Genomic DNA, 16,398 nt, shown 5'->3' with positions numbered 1-16,398 from the left:
GGAGCAGTGTCTCACGTCAGGTGAGGGGGGACCACTAGTGAACTCATCTGCAGCAGGGAGAAGTGGCAGCACGGTGCCGCCCAGAGGGAAGAAGCAGCAGCTCCTTGCTTCCTGAGGGTGCTGAACCAGCACCATCTGCTACCTGGCAGCCAGCTGTCCTAGCGGGGAGTTGGTGGTGTTGAAGTGTCTGGCAGCCAGTTTGCCCTTTCCAATCTTTCAGTCCCCATCACTGAAGTTCTCATGTCTGGATCAATGCTCTACCCCATCTTTTGCCTTGATACACAGCCTTGGTCCTCTTAAATCTATATGCTACTTTTCAAAATATCTTCCTGGTCAAGAACACCCACTCCTTCATTACCTCCCACCGCCTCTTGCTTCTTCCCCAGAGATCAAACACAAATGCCTTGTTTTCTTTGCACATTTTTTCAGAATTTTACCATTTGGGTCTCTCTCCCTTGGTGTTTTGCATGTGCCAAGAACAGCTCGGGCAATAGGGAAGAAGAGTGAAAACAACATACAAAATCACAAAAAACTCCGCCCCGAAGGACAATATGTAACTATTGAGGTTCAACACAAAACTGCTGGTTAGATTAGGAAACAAGCTTTTGAAACCAAACCAAATATTCCACAGGTACCATGTCCTCCCACTGGTTTTGTCTACCTGCCAACTCTGGAGAGTTGTGGAAGAGAGCTCCCTGACACAGTGCATTATTTCTCCAATCTGTGCAGGGCACAGAGCAGGTCCTCAGCCTTGGGCTGGCACATGCAGAGTCTGGCACCTTGGGAGTGTTCATACAAGATGTGTATTTGCCATTTGCTGGTGCTTCCTCTCAAAATTATGCCAAAGGATCAAGTGCTACAACAAATACTTTCAGAACTACTTTAGACTTGGGAATTTGAAGCCAATCAACATAAAAAAACCCCACTCTCACTGACAAGTGAGAGAATCTTTTCACTTAACATCAGCATGAGTATTTGATCTCTAAACTGGTAAAACAGACACAGAACTCCCCGCCAAGATGATGGCTCCATAAAGGACTACATTAAAATTATGATTTTGGGGGTTTTAATTTTTTTTTTTTTAATCTAGTATTTCTGTCTTCTCAAGAAAGAGGAGGTGAGGTCCTAAGAGCATCACACAAAGTGTTTGCTTACAGTCTGGCTTCAAGAGCTAGGATGATTCAGGACCCAGCAAAAAGCAAAGGAATCAGTAAGTGCCCAGCACTTTCAAAACACAATTCATCATTGGCAAGTGGAGACTAGTTAGTCTGAATAAATATTTTGAAGGTACACTCTATTACAACCAGGCTGAATTACCTTCAGGAGTCTTTGAACTTTTTAACAGCCCTAAACATAACTATACAATTACAGAGCAGATAAAGAAAGTCTGTTTTAAAATGATCCATTTCCCATTCAAAGACATCAAATGCTCTAAATTAAGAGGGTGATTGTCTTTCCACTTCACACTAACAGCTACTCTTTGTGCCATTTCTTCCCACACTGAGCTTTCAAGACTATGAACTGGAAAAGAAATTTGGCAATACTGAAAGGCATGTTGTTGAAGGCTTCTTGAATCACTTTTCTGCTGGATAAAGAGCGAGTATTTTTTGTCAGAGATACAAGCTGCATTAAAACCACACTACTGAAGAAAACAGACTTTATGAAATTTGAATATAAGCATGCAATTTGTCTCCCACACTTAGTTCTTTGGGTTATTCACTTTATTGCCAAGCTAAGCATCTAGTAAGTCAAAGTAATTCCTGGCAAGCAATTTCAGCACACACATGTTGAACAGCTTTTATGTCACAGATCACAGATAAGCATTATGTCTGAACTGGGTTGTCTTATCAGGCTGTGAGCAACTGCTGGTGGCTGGGGGTAAGAAGGTGGCACTAGGATAACTCAAGCAAAGTGCTACTGAATAAAAGAAAATTAGGACAGAGCATACAAAGAACGTACAAAGGGAAGAAAGTTCACTGTCAGCAAAGCACAGAGGCCCTCAAACTAAGCCCTTGTCATAAGCCTCCTGGTTATAGGCACAGGTGCAATCACCAGCTTCTGGATCTGGGCTGCTGTGGAGGGAAGTGTTCCACAGACAACTAAAAGTAAAGTGCAGAAGGTAAGAAGGGCATCAACTTGGCCAGCAACTGGTTAAACAGGGACACAACCTTATCTGAGCACCCACCAGCACTCTCTCTTGGGAGGGCAACACAAAGCAACTAGATGGTCACACCATGGGAAGCCTTCTGAACTTCCAGGGCAAGGACATTTACAACCCTGAAGAAGGCCCAATGCCAAGTTTGGTACAGAAACTTAATTTTTAAGAATTAAGCAATACAGCAATTGTTGCCTCTACTTAAAAACAGACTTCCCTTCTTGGAAAGGGCGAGAGAGGATTTGTGCTACTAAGAGCAACCTGGGTGGCTTAGGAAACCAAACCAAAGATGTGGTACAACAGGTCTAGTATGTGATTGCAAGCAGGCTGGTGAGCACTTAGCTTAGAAAAGTTATATTAAGACCCTGAAAGAAACTTCAGTTTTAAAATATAGTTTTAGCCACAGCTCCTTTCATGCATTTGAAGCTTTCTAACTAAAAAGGCAATTAGAGATGAACTATATCTGCTGTGGTTAAAGGCCATGTGAATGTGAGGACTCAATGCACACTGAAGAAAACCCTTTGTAAAGGACGCAAAGCACTGTGCATTGCAGTAATCTGTCATGCAATACCAAAAATACAGTATTAAGATTATCAATGCAAGAGTTTAAGAGTTCTTTTCTAATTTGCTGCTTCTACTACTAAACAAATTGCCAGATTATATCAACGTTAGACTGAACTGATTTGTTCTGCTATAATTCTACATTTTACATATATATATGTTCTAGTGGAAGGTGTCCCTGCCTATGCAGGGGAGTTGGAACTCAATGATCTTTAAGGTCTCTTCCAATCCAAAAAATTCTGTGATTCTGTGATAATCTATTCCCTAATGGCTTCTAGTGACACTACCCGTGCAGCAAACCTGGGATGAGCTCACTGCAGAGGGTTTCTGTGCAACAGAAGAGGAAGAAGGCTGCTAGTCCTGTGATTCTTGATTCTTCCTGTTGTGAAACACACTCGATGGGTGAGCAATTAACAGGAAGAGGCTGAGAATGGAAAATAATCCTGTCTGGGTTAGGAAGTGGGAGGGTGAAGGGGATCAACCACCTCTTCTGAGGGAGTGCCCCTATACATGAAGAGCTGTGGAAGAAGCTCCATTTCCTTCCAGGGACAGCAATGGATTCATCTCTTCTACTTACGTGCGTTTTCATTTCATTAGCTACTGTTGTTGACATCATGATACAACAGATGATAGTCACCAGGATGAAGTAAAGCGCATACATGAAGCGGGTGCTGGTTGACTGTTTTATCTTGGGGCAGCATTTGCAGCACAATGTACAAGCAGCAGTGCCGCAGCAGCAGGCCAACTGGAAAGTAAGAAAAAAAACACAAGTCATTCCATCACCACCTTTAGGTTTCTATTGCAACAGTCAGTCAGGATAAGACAGGACACTTCCTGTAAAACTCCAGAATTGATTAAGTCCTCTTGTCCCAGCTGAGCAGCATTTAAGCGGAAGCAGACTGTCTTGTTTATCAAAAGAGTCTAGGTTTAAGCACATCAGTTTCTAGCTTTCCCATATGCTAAGGATGAGAGTGAAAAGGATGAGGAGGAACTTCTCATTTCTTAATCCTGTTCTTCGCTAACTCTGTGCAGCTTGTTGTCCTGGCATGTTTCACCCAGCAGAACAGGCACTGCAATACACTTCTTGCAGTACACTCTCTCCATCCCCTCTCTAGTGAAAAAAACAAATCTGCACAAGAGGAGCACAGACTCCAAAACTGTTTGCTTTCAACACACAGACAAAACTATTATGTTTCTAAGACATGCTGGAGGTTTTGTTTCAAATCAAGAAGTACAGCTTCTTTTCTCTTCACTAGAACTACACTGTCCTTTATAAGATGCCTTTTCTGGTACACACACACAAAACAACTTTTTTTTTTCTTCTTCTTCTTTTTTTTAAAATTTTTCTTTCCCCCCCCACCCGAACTTTTTATGTTACTAAAGACTTTAGGCAAATGAGAGCGGGAAGGGAAAACTTTACACACTTTGGGATAGTGGCAGTGACGGCTTTATAAAGAGACAACAGCTACAAAAAAGCCTAAACAAACTAAAACCAACAAACAAAAATAACTATATGGACATTTTTAAATATTTTGTGCAGGAAAGAATCTGGAAATATTTGGCTTACTGCAAATGAAGCAAAAGATAGCTGAGTTTGAAGGACACAAAATACAATGGCAACATCTTGTACTGAAGAAAACCAGAGAAATGCAACTTCAGTTATTTAGACACACTATGCAAATGTGAAAGCAGTGACTCCATGTGCAAAATGGGAAGGAAAAAAAACCCCAACAAATCACACTTTAACTGATACTGTCACCAATGTTTAAAAGTTACAAGAGACAGAATTCTTTGTGTGTTTTAGTTCTTTTCTACATACAACTAAGGTTCCAACAAGATAAAAACCAAGAAGCATAACAAAAACCACATAATTGCCATATTCAACCAGGAAAAACGTACTGAAAAGTATCTAGCTTGATACTCTGTATTTCCTTGTTGTCAACAGTATCATTAGCTTTCAAAGAAGTTGGATTAATTTTCCCTGCCTTCTACTTCTAGAAGAATAATATAGAAATATATGCTTTATTTTTATATAAAGGTAGCACTGTCCTTCACCAGGCTCTTCCTTGAAATAACCAAGGAAACAGCTTCATATGGCTCCATGCTTATCCCAGCAGCTGTGACCACAGGAGGGATTTCTGGACATCAGCAGGTGGCCAGGAGCAGCTAACCTCTCTTCCAGGACTCATGCTGCCAACCCAGTTAAACCTCACCCTCAGCATGGCCATTCTGAGAAGCTCTCTGAGCGTGGTGTGTAACAGGGACCTGGAGCACTGGAAGTGCCAGAGCCTCAGGCAGATCGAGGACCCTTTTTCCTGATGTTTCCTCAGCTCTTGAAGAGGCCATGGAGACCTTCAGAAGACCTCCCTGCTTTCCAGCAAACAGTTGTTCAAAATGGATGTCTTTTCTTAGCCCTTGCCATGGGATTCAAAATGCACCAGTGCCACATTTGAGTATTCTAGGCAAACTTTACTCACTTGTATATGCCTTCAAGCTTCTTTCTGTGGTCCAATGAGTACCAGGCAGGTGACCACAGCTGGGCAGGGCTGGGTCTCAGCAACTTGTTGTTGGGAGCAGCTATTTCATTATGGTGCAAAGAATCAAAGGTGGGTCTTCAGCCCTACCTCTACTAACTTGCAGATGCTAGGTCACTTGGTGGGTCAAAAATTATGTGTACACGCCCAGTTTGGCTGCTTCAACCACTCTGCCAGGGAATGGAAAGCATGGTCTGAGCTAGCTCAAGTATTTAAAAGGAAATACTTGGCCTAGCTGTGTCTAAACCCTCTCTTTTGCCTGCTTGGGATCCTCTGCACTCTGTATGGGTACGAAACCAAGAGAACTTACGACTCCAGAAGCTGAAGGCAGTGGTGTGCCCACTGTCTGTGTGAAAGCGCAGGGACTGAAAGTGTTGTCCAAAAGTAGGAGGCTTCAATTTCTTCAGCCTGGAGGGGCTGAAAGATCTACAAGAAAGCTGGGGAGGGGCTCTGGACAAGGGCAGGGAGCAAGAAGACAAGGAGGAATGGATTAAAACTGGAAGAGGGGAGAGTTAAGTGAGACATGAGGAAGAAATTCTTTAGTGTGAGGGTGGTGAGGCACTGGCACAGGTCATCCAGGGAAGCTGTGGAAGCCCCATCCCTGGAAGTGTTCAAGGGCAGGTTGGATGGGGCTCTGAGCAACCTGGTCTCGTGGGAGGTGTCCCTGCCCATGCAGGGGGGTTGGAACTAGATGATCCTGAAGGTCTCTTCCAACCCAAGCTATTCCATGATTCTGTGGTTAAAATGCCTTGTGCTATTTTCCTCCCAGGACAATTCCAGCACCAATGACTGTCCAGCTCGGCGAATGGCATTAATGCGTGCTTTTGCAGACACGCATATATGATACAACTTCACAGACTCTCACAACCAGACTGGTAGATCCAAGAGCTCCAAATCATTTTGAAGAAGTGTTTTGAAAAGAATCCCAGATTATAGTTTCATTGCCATGACTACCTGCTGCAACACCCAAGCTCAGGCTCCCTGCCTCCAGGCCTGCAGAAAAAGGGTAGCAGACAGGACCTTGCCTTCCTCAACGGTGGCTCTTCAGTTTGCAGAAGAGTTAAAATGAGGAGAGTCCAACCCAGATCCCATCCTGCCCTCATCTCAGTTCACTGTTGGATCTTACACCAGGGGAGACAGCAGCCTCAAAGCATGCAGCTGTTAAAATTGCTGCTTCTGCAAAACAGAAATCCTCCCCAAAACACACACACACAAAGCTCCAACTGTGGGGAATAAACAGAATGGGCTCATGTTGGCACCAAAGCTGGAAATTAAAAATACTATGTGCATAAAAGCACATCATGCAAGCGCATTTTCAAAATAGAAGGCAGTGGTGGCTGAATGGCAATTCTATTTTTTGTATGTGGTGAAATTAAGTTAACTTTTGCAGAATCAGCTACAAGCCCAAGAAATAAGGGAGCCATAGCAAGGTACTGATCCAGCAAACAAATGTAATAACAACATTTCAAAACAAAAACATGCCAGAACAGTATAATCCATCCACTTCAGAATTATGGAAAGGAAAAAAAAAAAATACTAAAGGTCCTTCAATCTGTAATAGCCAGATCCAAAGTATCCATGATGAACTTCAACTGCTGGCCACACTCACCATAACTAGTAAAAACCTGTAGTAAAAACTACAGTACAGAAATAAAAAGGTATGCAGCTTTGGCATTTGTCGGGGGGGAATTTATAAGGAAAACAATATTTTCCTAAGCCAGGTGCTAGAGAATCCTGCCAGCAAAACTTCATCTACGTCCAGCAACATGTCTGTTATTCCAGCCCTAGGTCCCTGGAGCTGCTATTTAAAGCAACAAATACTTAAATAGAATATACAGCTCATTTATGTGTTGTTCCACATTACTTAGAGAGTCTTTAATTATAGTTTCTAATACTGAGCACATACACTATAAATTTGCAATACTTGTGAAAAATACCAATGTCTCCACCTTTTTTCAGATGAACTCCTGTAAGCCCTCTGAATAGCCATGGAAACCACAGAAAGTTGGCAAGGTTATTCAGCCATAGTCCCAAATTTGGAGTGGGTTTTGGGTGGGTTTTTTTGGAGGAGGGGGTATTCTTTTTTAAACTCTGGTTATGACTAACTACATTCCAGAGGGGTCCACAATGAAATAGGCATTATCTAAAAATAAATGAAAACAGCCTCTGTCTCACAGACTAAGATGCTGGCCACAACCTACTGACCTGAGAGGTTTCAAAGATGTAATCTTTGGGTAACAGACTTCAAAGCCCACCTCTACAATGAGTTCTCTGTTAAAAAGCTGTGGTCAACATGCAGCTAAACTATGCAGTCCCTCTGATACCGTATACTTCACCCATGGGCATGGCCTACCTGGCCCTGCTTCTGACTTTTAACCACAGTGAGGGTCTGCCTAGGGGCACAGGACGCACTGCCGCAGAACTGCAAGCTGGTAACAGATTCTTCCCATATTAAAAAACTATGTGTGAAAAAAGCAACTAATGTCATAAATATTTTACAGATTTGGCTTTTCATTAAACAAAAGCTCTTCCAAAGGGCAGGCTCTGCAGAAGGAAGGCACTGTGTGGTTTTCAGGACAGAGACAACACAGACAACCCAAGGTCTGCAATCACTGCCAGTTGACAGGCCTTGAAAATCCTGTTCTGTACCTACAGAGTTCCTTCACAGTCCTGTGACCCTTTCATGTCCTGGATCCCAAGAGCTCAGTGCAATGGCATCCAAAAGGCAGGCTGCTCTGGTAGGAGTTTGTCACGCTGCAGCTGGTTCTGGCTTCAAGTCTTTGTCATCCAAAGGCTCCCAACAAGTCACGAAGCAAGTACAGCTGCCGCAGCACCCTCACCAGGTGAACGCCACAGTCTGACAATAATTAAAGTGCTACACAAATAGTAATGCTTTCCATAAATACTTCCCTCAGCCAGCCCACTCCCACTAACCCACTGTGATACTGTGAGAAATGTTTGTCGCGCCAACGAACAGGCCCAAACAGATCCTTCAGCAAAGCGCAGTTTATTTACACTCTTGCAAGAATGGGTGACCTAAACAAGTAGGCACACCCATAGGAAGGTGAATAACGGTTTATATTCCCTATTCCCGAGACAAAGTTCCCTCCTCTACTTCCCCATTGGCTGGATAGTCCAGAGTTTACAGCCTACCTGACACTTCTAATTATCCTATAAATTTCCCACCCCTGTTTACACATTCCATTCTAGCAGTTTACTTTTCACCTTTTAAGGTATAATTTTTACCTTTCTTGCCCCCTTGGCTCTCTTCCCAATTAACAAAATGATCTATACCTACTGGTGTCATCCTGCCCCTAGGAGCAAGATAAAAGTGGCTTTGTTCAGTCTTATCTTGGGCCATAAATTTTTCTCCATGTTCAGATCCCCCAGATGGAGCCCAATTAAGTCCCTCAGTTTCTTGGAGCGTAAACCACTCCCAGTGTCCTTGGAATGTGAAGATATCTCACTTCTCTCAAATAAACTATTATATTCCTAACACTAGGGTATATATTAAAAAAAACCCAAACCTGACACTATGTTTCTAACACTAGGATGCAAAAACAACACTACATTCATTTCTAACAATACCAGGCCTCCACCACACAGACCAGCTGCCTGCTCTGCTCAAGTGCTGCTCCTTTGGAGCCAAAGGAGGGTGCAGGGCCAGCTTGCCTGAGATCCTGAAACTTGAAAACAGACTGCACCATGATTTGAGCTGCCTGGATGGTGGCTGACTTGACTGGTTTCACAACAGTAGCTGCAAAAAGTTGCATGGGAAGTTTTTCTGTTAAAAAATATTCAAAGGGCAGTTTCACAGACATTTTTCCTGGTGTCCAGGCTGGCCTAACAGCCACTGGCTCCCCCCTGCCCTTCTCCTCTGCCTGCCCCTCGCCAACTGCTGCCCTGGCACCAGCACCTCAGGAGCCATGACAGTTGTTTCTGATGCTGGGGGTGACCAAGCAAAGCAACCTACTGGCAAAAAAAAAAAAAAAAAAAAAAAAAAAGAGATGGGGGGGGTGTGTGTGTGTTTGTGTGTGAAGAAAAATGACTTACCAGTCCTTCTCAGCTTCATTATTCATTAATGCAACGGCAGAAACAGTTTTACCACTTCAAGTGAGGGCACACTGTGTGGGGCTGGAGGGGAGAGAGTGTGACTGCCTCACAGCTGTCCTGCATGCTGCTTTGACTCTCTTTAAGCACACATCTCATTAGTGTTTTCCTACCTTCTTGTTCAATTTGAGTGCAATGGGTTCCTGCCAATGCAGAGGAACCATATTTTTTACATTCACACAGTGAGGAGCAGAAGCAAGCACGCTGCACAACAGCCCTAGTCCGTGCAAACCACTTTTCCAAGTACAGGCAGGCCTGTACTTACTTGCACACTCCCATTTTATGCCAGCCTGGGGAGCACATATGGTTGGTTAATAGGAGTTAGACAGGTTAACAAAATGAGGGAAAGGCAGGCTTACCAAACTGTGCCCGACAATGAATATTCCACCAATAAACGCTTAACATCTGCCACACACACAAGTCCTGATTTTCACAAGCTGGGATCCAATCTGATAAATCAGTGGAATGAGATATGATGGTACTGTCAAGCACACAAACTATTAACAAACAAGATTGAGACGGAAAGTGAACATGTCCTGACTACTGCTTTCGTACAGACAGTGACAGTTTTTAGAAGGTATTTTCCACAGATGTTTCAAAAAATAACTCAAAGGTCTTAGAAAATATTTTGCGTAGCCATTAAAACAAAGTGAGGAGTTTCAGGATCACTGCCCAAAATAGCCTACGGTATTTTTAAAATACACAAGCTATAGGGAAGTTTCAAGCTTATCATAACAAAGCACTCTTCCTTTTGGAAGACTTCAGCAGAAATGGTAAAAATCAAACAGAAGTGCAGCACAAATTTACAAAAAAAAAAGGAGCATACCTAAATGAAATGAAGTGTTTCATCTGCTCCCTCCTAACTGCCCGACTGACCGCTGGGGAGTGGCTGGGGAGACAGCATGCCTTCGGGCCTGTCCAGGGAGCACAGGAATGTGCCTTGCTGAAGCTTCTTTTCATGGGGGCCTACAGCAGCTTAGTTTTCCGCGCACTGCTTGATCACTTAACTATCAGCATAATCTGGGCCAGAAGATTTGCAGATAATGAGGTCGCTGAGCTGTTGATAGCAACGCCTACCAAAACCACCCAAACATCTACTCTCACAGCTACGGGCAGCATCCAAGCAGGCTGGAAGAGGAAAGCAGCCAGCCCTGCATGAATAACATCCTGAGGCAGCAACACACCTGTCCTGCGACTTTTATTTTAAAGAAAGAACTTCTAGGAAGCCGACCAATTTGTTTCTGCATCAGTTAATGAAAACAAGAGACACCTGGTGCTAGGGGTCCCAAGCTTAAGGAGCTGAGCTCAGACTGTTATTGAAAACCCCCACTGTCATGCATACACATTTTGCAAAGGTTTCTTCAGCCGGTCACGATTACACTGTGGTTTGTCCCTGTAAAGTAACTAAATTCACTGAAGAGACTTTATTTTGCTCTTTGTCTGATTTAAGTGGCTTCTCACCGTGTCTTTTTTAATATTCAGACACATCATGTGACTTAAGCCAGAAGTTTTTTGTGACCAGCATACCATTTAATCAACTCACGACCTATTTTTGGGAGCATGCCTCACACTGCTAACTGTGCAAAATTAAAACCGACTTCAGAGGAAAGTCCCACCATCAGCGTAGGCCCCGCCTGAACACTGCTTTCCAGTGAGGCTTTCCTGCCCAGAGCCAAGTTTCCAAAGCGAAGAAGGGCTTGTGCCCTGAAGCACGGGGCAGAACTGCCACGCAGCACAAAGCAGCTCAAAACCTAGGTGAGAAAGCAGTGTCGAGGACAGCTACGCCAAGAGCTAAGACACAGGAGAACTGCCAACAGGTACCAGCAAGGCTGAAGTTACTCTGAACTCAGAATGATTACCTTCTGTCTCTAAGCTCAAATGTTACTATGTGGTGACTCAGCTCAGCATGAGAAAATAATGTCAGTGCAAAAAATCTACATTAAAGACTGCCCAACTGCTCTTTTCCTGATGATTTTGGAAAAATCAAGACAATTGTTTAGTCTGACCTGAGCCTCCCAGTGTACCACATCACCTAGTGGTCTAGCTATTTTCCATTAGCACAGACCATCTGGATTTGACAGCAATATGAAGTGGGCTGTCTGTCTCTCTGGTTACTTGTATTTATCACTAAAACCAGCAATCCTCCACCCGTTCTTGCAGCTTGTATGCTACAGTTCCCAGGCCCTGGTTCTTGGCGAGGCTTTCTTCACTAGCTTTGAAAGCCTTTTAATTACCTGGTCTTTTATCCCTGCTCATCAAAAAAGGAACTCAAACTGTTTACCCTGAGCCTCATTTGAAGACTTTAAGGCTTTTTATCCCAGTGACCTAACCTGTTTGGAGTTTTTTTCCCTGCATCCCCTCAAATTTCCTCAGCCCCTTCTACAAAAATCGTGGCACCAATATCAGCCCAGCAAGTCACCCTGCTCCTCTCTCTTCCCTGCAGGGAGATGAAGAGGGGGTGAGACTGCCCTGCAACACCCCACACTGCGGGGGCACCCTGCCCTCCACACACACCTTGCACAGGCAATCAGCCAGCTGGCTGTACTTAAAAGGTGTGTTTTATTTGCACTGGGGTCATACCCTCTGGGTTATACCGCCTTCAATAGTGTAACAGTCCTTCCATCATTCCTGTCTGCTTTTGGGAGCAGTTTTAAAGGGCCTCAGGGCCTGATCCTGAAGTTTTTTTGCATTAATCTTTTGATGGTCTTCACTGATAGCAATGTCCACTGGGGGACAGTTCAGTGATCCTTTCCTGTCATTTTCTATTTCACATATTTCATATTTTTTCATCTGCAGGTCATTCCAGCTAATGCTGCAGCGACTTTTCTGCCTTTCACAGCAGAGAAACTCCTAAGAGAGCAACTGGAAGATGAAGAACAAGTCAGCAATGCCAAAGTCTGCCAATCTGAGGCCATCACTTTGCACAGCAAGCACATTTTCTCCAGGTTAGCTCTGATGTTCAAGATCAGGACTCTTAAGGAAGAATGGCACAAACAGATGAAACATGGTATATGGCCAGGGACAAAGAACCAAGTGCAGGGCAGAAACTGCTTAATTCCATTCCACTCGAGTGAAGAAGCAGTTAAAGTAAAACATCTGTAAGCAATGACTCAAAAACATGTAGCTGGAACAGCTGCTTCACCTTCAAATAAACTGACAACTCTGAGCTGTTCCACGAAGATGGTATGTCTTTAAAAGGTGCTTTCAGCACTGAGTGCAAGAGGACTTTAAGGCAGGGGGAAAAAGAAATCATTAACACTTTGTAGGAAGTGACAAAAGCTAATCAACCAGTTCAAATCATTAACCATTTCTCACTGTATCACATTTTTAAAAATTCTACCTGCCCAAAGCATTGCTGCAGGTATTCCAGTTGATATAATTGTCACAACAGCCAACTTCACACACATTTCCAGATTGGCAGGTTTAAAACGAAGCCTGCTCACATCTTCCTGTTGCTTAATTCTTGACAAGCATTTTTAGGTACAACAACTACCCAAGAAATATCCTGAATGGTATTCCTGAAACACTCATTTTGCCAGTGACTGTGACATAAAAAGCCAAGGAGAAAAACAATGAGAGAATAGTCTTCAGAAAATGTTAAGAATGGTTCCTGTTAAAACTCAGTGCGAGAGATGACAAGTCAACACATTTTAAATCAATCCTACTGGACAGAAAGAAATGAAAAACTTTCCATTTTCAGACTGTGACCATTTATATGTTTAAATACTTGAGCATACTCTATCTCTAATTGCTGGAAGTTTCAATCACTAAACTGCAAACATCAGTCTCAGCATAGTTATCACTAATTAAAGTGACCTATGATGAGATTAGTAGGTGTGTCAGGACTCCCTTCAAAACAAACAGCCACCTTCCCACAGCTGCTCTCATGGGTAATTGCTACAGTCCCTACAGCTCTGGTTGGCTCAGTCCTTCACTGCCTCATGCTGTAGCACATGCTAAAGAATATCTCTTGAGTGACATGAACAATGCACAGGTCAAATTCAGCCATCAGAATGGCCAATCACAACCTAAAAATCTAGGAGGCCAGGCATTTAGCATGTCAAAACATGCTAAATGATCCCTGCACAGTTCAGAAAGAAATTAAAGTGCCATTAACTCAGGTATAGGAGTGTTCTTGTAAGCAATCTAAGGTCCAAGCACTTTCACATAGCTACCTTGAGAACACCATCCAGCCTTAACATGTGTTTGGGATGAGAGCAGTTGTCTGCTCCAGAAGAAACCTTCAGCTTTTACTGCAGTCATAGCTCAGGCTTTCAGTCAAATCACTCTTCTGAAACAAGTACATATTGCACCCGCAACTGCAAGCGCCCCCATTGTAATGCAAGTGTCAGTAACAGAAAAAACACCTTATAATACCTATACTTGCAAAAATTTAACACATTAATAACATAATTTGCAAAAATTAATGTAAAAGTAGCAGTGGGACCTATATCCTTCTGCAGAAAATATCCCCTTGCCCCTAAAAGTTAAGGCCTCTATACTTGTGACAGCTGTAAAGCCATGAATATTTAGGCTGCTCTTTAAATCCACAATGTGAGGAACTTGGAGGACATGAGAGGAAATGGTTAAAAAAATAAATAAATGAGGCAGCAATAGAAAACAAAGCAGAAATTATAAAGATGACCTTCTGTCTGTAACAAGAAAGAGTATCTTCTGCCTCTTATGCAGTGCCAGGGGAAAGATTCCAAACCAGCAACGCGAGTGTCCAATGATACAACACTTAGAGGATCTCAATGTCTTTTGAATGCTTTTCCCTCCCTTCCTAATCACTTTTGAATCCAGCAGCAAGTTTTATCCAGTTATGGCAGCAGACTATATAACTTTGGCCCTCAAAGATGCTATTGGTTATATTTTCCTTGAAAATAGGCAAAAGGTTTAGCAGAGAAAATGATCTCTCAACCCTGAGCAAGGAAAAGGCTGCAGCACAAGTTCAGTATTTATTAGTTAGATCCCAACCTCAACTGAAAAAGGTGCAAAAAAACAGGATTTGCCGATTCAGTTGTTCGGGCAACCACTTGTTTAAAACAAAACCTCCATGTTTCTGCAAACATGGAATAAAGTTCTTCCCTACCCTGTCTTACCTAACTGTATTTAGGTGCAGTACACTACAACACTTCACAGCAGGCCTCAGACAGGTAGTTTCATTTCAATCACCATTAAAAGGGGTGGCAGGGATGTGGAAAGGCAGCTGTGAGAAGGGGTAGGAACCACTGCTAGACTTCTCTCTTTTTACCTGACTAGCTTAGGTTAAATAAAATAAACTAAACCCTTCTCATACCACAAAGACCATATGCAGAAGGAGAGACATGTTTTGGGGAGCACCACATGGAGTGGAATGCCACCAGCACCATTCCACAGCACTGCAGCACATCACACCATGCACGTGCCCCAGCAAGTCCCTGGCATCCTCAGAGGATTCAAACCTGGATAAGGATGACAGAGCCACCCTTTCCACCAAGTCGTGAAAAGAGGAGATCACAAGTACAGGACTGCAAGCCCGCTTTTCAACCTGAAGATGCAAACAGGCAGTACCAGAGAGGCAAGAACCCCCAGATCACACAGGGGCTTCCTTCCCTTGCCCCAACATCCAGGAGATCCAGCAGTCACAGTATTGGTCAAGGCCAATCTTACAAATAAACACTTTATTATTTGTTTAACTCCTCAGAATTAGAGGTCTGGGTATAAAATTAAAATTTGATCTGATATGATTTCTAACTGCAGAAGTATTAAAGAAAGCATTCAAGATTTAACAGACCAACAAAAAAAAAGGTTTAATAAGTACCAGTTCAAGCTGAAAAATCTGTCTTCTTGAACAACCCAGCTACAGCATACTGTTCCCAAAAAATTAATGCTAACTATCTAAATTACAGTTCTTTAACTCTGGAAAAAACATATTCATTGTAATAAAGATTTTCTGCAACAGCTGCTTTTCTTAACCATGATCTCAACTTTATTCTCTTGAGAATAACACTAAAGAAAAGCCAAATGTAAAATCCTGTTTCCTGTCAATTTAGGCAGATGTTTTTATGTAATCAAAAGCATTGTGGAGGCCCAAGCCAAACTGTATTCTCACTGCACTCTCAAAATAGGTCTACCACCAAAACACTAGCAAAAGAAGAAACATTTAGCAAACTTATTACAGCTCAGAAATCTAAAATTCACAGTTCTCTTCAAGAGAAGGTTGTACATTGCCCAATAAAAACCAGTTGCAGAAATCAAAGTTTATAAATGGCCAAGTTCCTTGAAAGCAAGTTCCCAGGGTCTACTTGGCAAGGATACAAGTCACACAGTAATGCTAATTAGGATTATTTAAAATAATTTTTTAGTGCAAAATCAGCATAACCTAAGTACACTGAAGTTTGGCAGCTTGCCGCTGCATCCTTTACCAAAAGGAATCTGGGCTGCAAAACCCAAATGCATTTATTCTGGCAGAAACCATCAACTAGATGTTTAGTGCAGTTTGACCCAAGAACAAAATACAGATCACTCACCATCTGCTTCGCACCAGGAAAATTTGCTGGCATTACGAATGGAGAAAAAATGGATAGCGATGTTAACTCACAACAAAACTTTGATATCAGCTACAGACAGACAGGCATGATAACTTTACTTTTACAGCTCAGAAGGACAGTATCAAGAGATCTCAGTCATTTCCAGGAAGCAGATCCACAGAAAGAGAGAGGCAGGTATTAGATACATGCAGAGAAGAAATACTTCATACCAAAAAAACCCCTGAACTATGGAATATTGAACGCATTAAACTAGGATGTTCTAGTGAAAAAGGAAGGACCCAATATTTGTGGTGTTTTTTAGGACTCATACTAAGCTCCATCTTTCCTCGAACACATTATCTCTGGTTTTGGAGACAGGGTTAACTTCATCTTTGGGAGAACATTTTAAGCAGATGCCAAATTCCTTGATTTTCCAGCTTGATTAACAGTATCCACAAACTGGAGGAAGCTGGGTTAAGACAGAAAGATGAACTTCTATCCCTTTTGTTTTTCTTTTGCATTAATT

General features: G+C 42.6%; 1 protein-coding gene across 1 annotated transcript in view; it reads right to left on the bottom strand.

Annotated features, from left to right (window-relative positions):
- Window positions 1–16,398, bottom strand: part of SERINC5 (serine incorporator 5) — a 47,254-nt gene that overhangs the window by 28,554 nt on the left and 2,302 nt on the right. The window contains exon 2 of the mRNA XM_051642895.1: window positions 3,294–3,461. Within this exon, the coding sequence (XP_051498855.1) occupies window positions 3,294–3,461 (168 nt within the window). The remainder of the gene's footprint in view (window positions 1–3,293; window positions 3,462–16,398) is intronic.

Source organism: Apus apus, chromosome Z, assembly GCF_020740795.1.
Source record: "Apus apus isolate bApuApu2 chromosome Z, bApuApu2.pri.cur, whole genome shotgun sequence".
NCBI lineage: Eukaryota > Metazoa > Chordata > Aves > Apodiformes > Apodidae > Apus > Apus apus.
The sequence above is the reverse complement of the archived record's forward strand: the minus strand, read 5'-3'. Positions and strand labels throughout refer to the sequence as shown.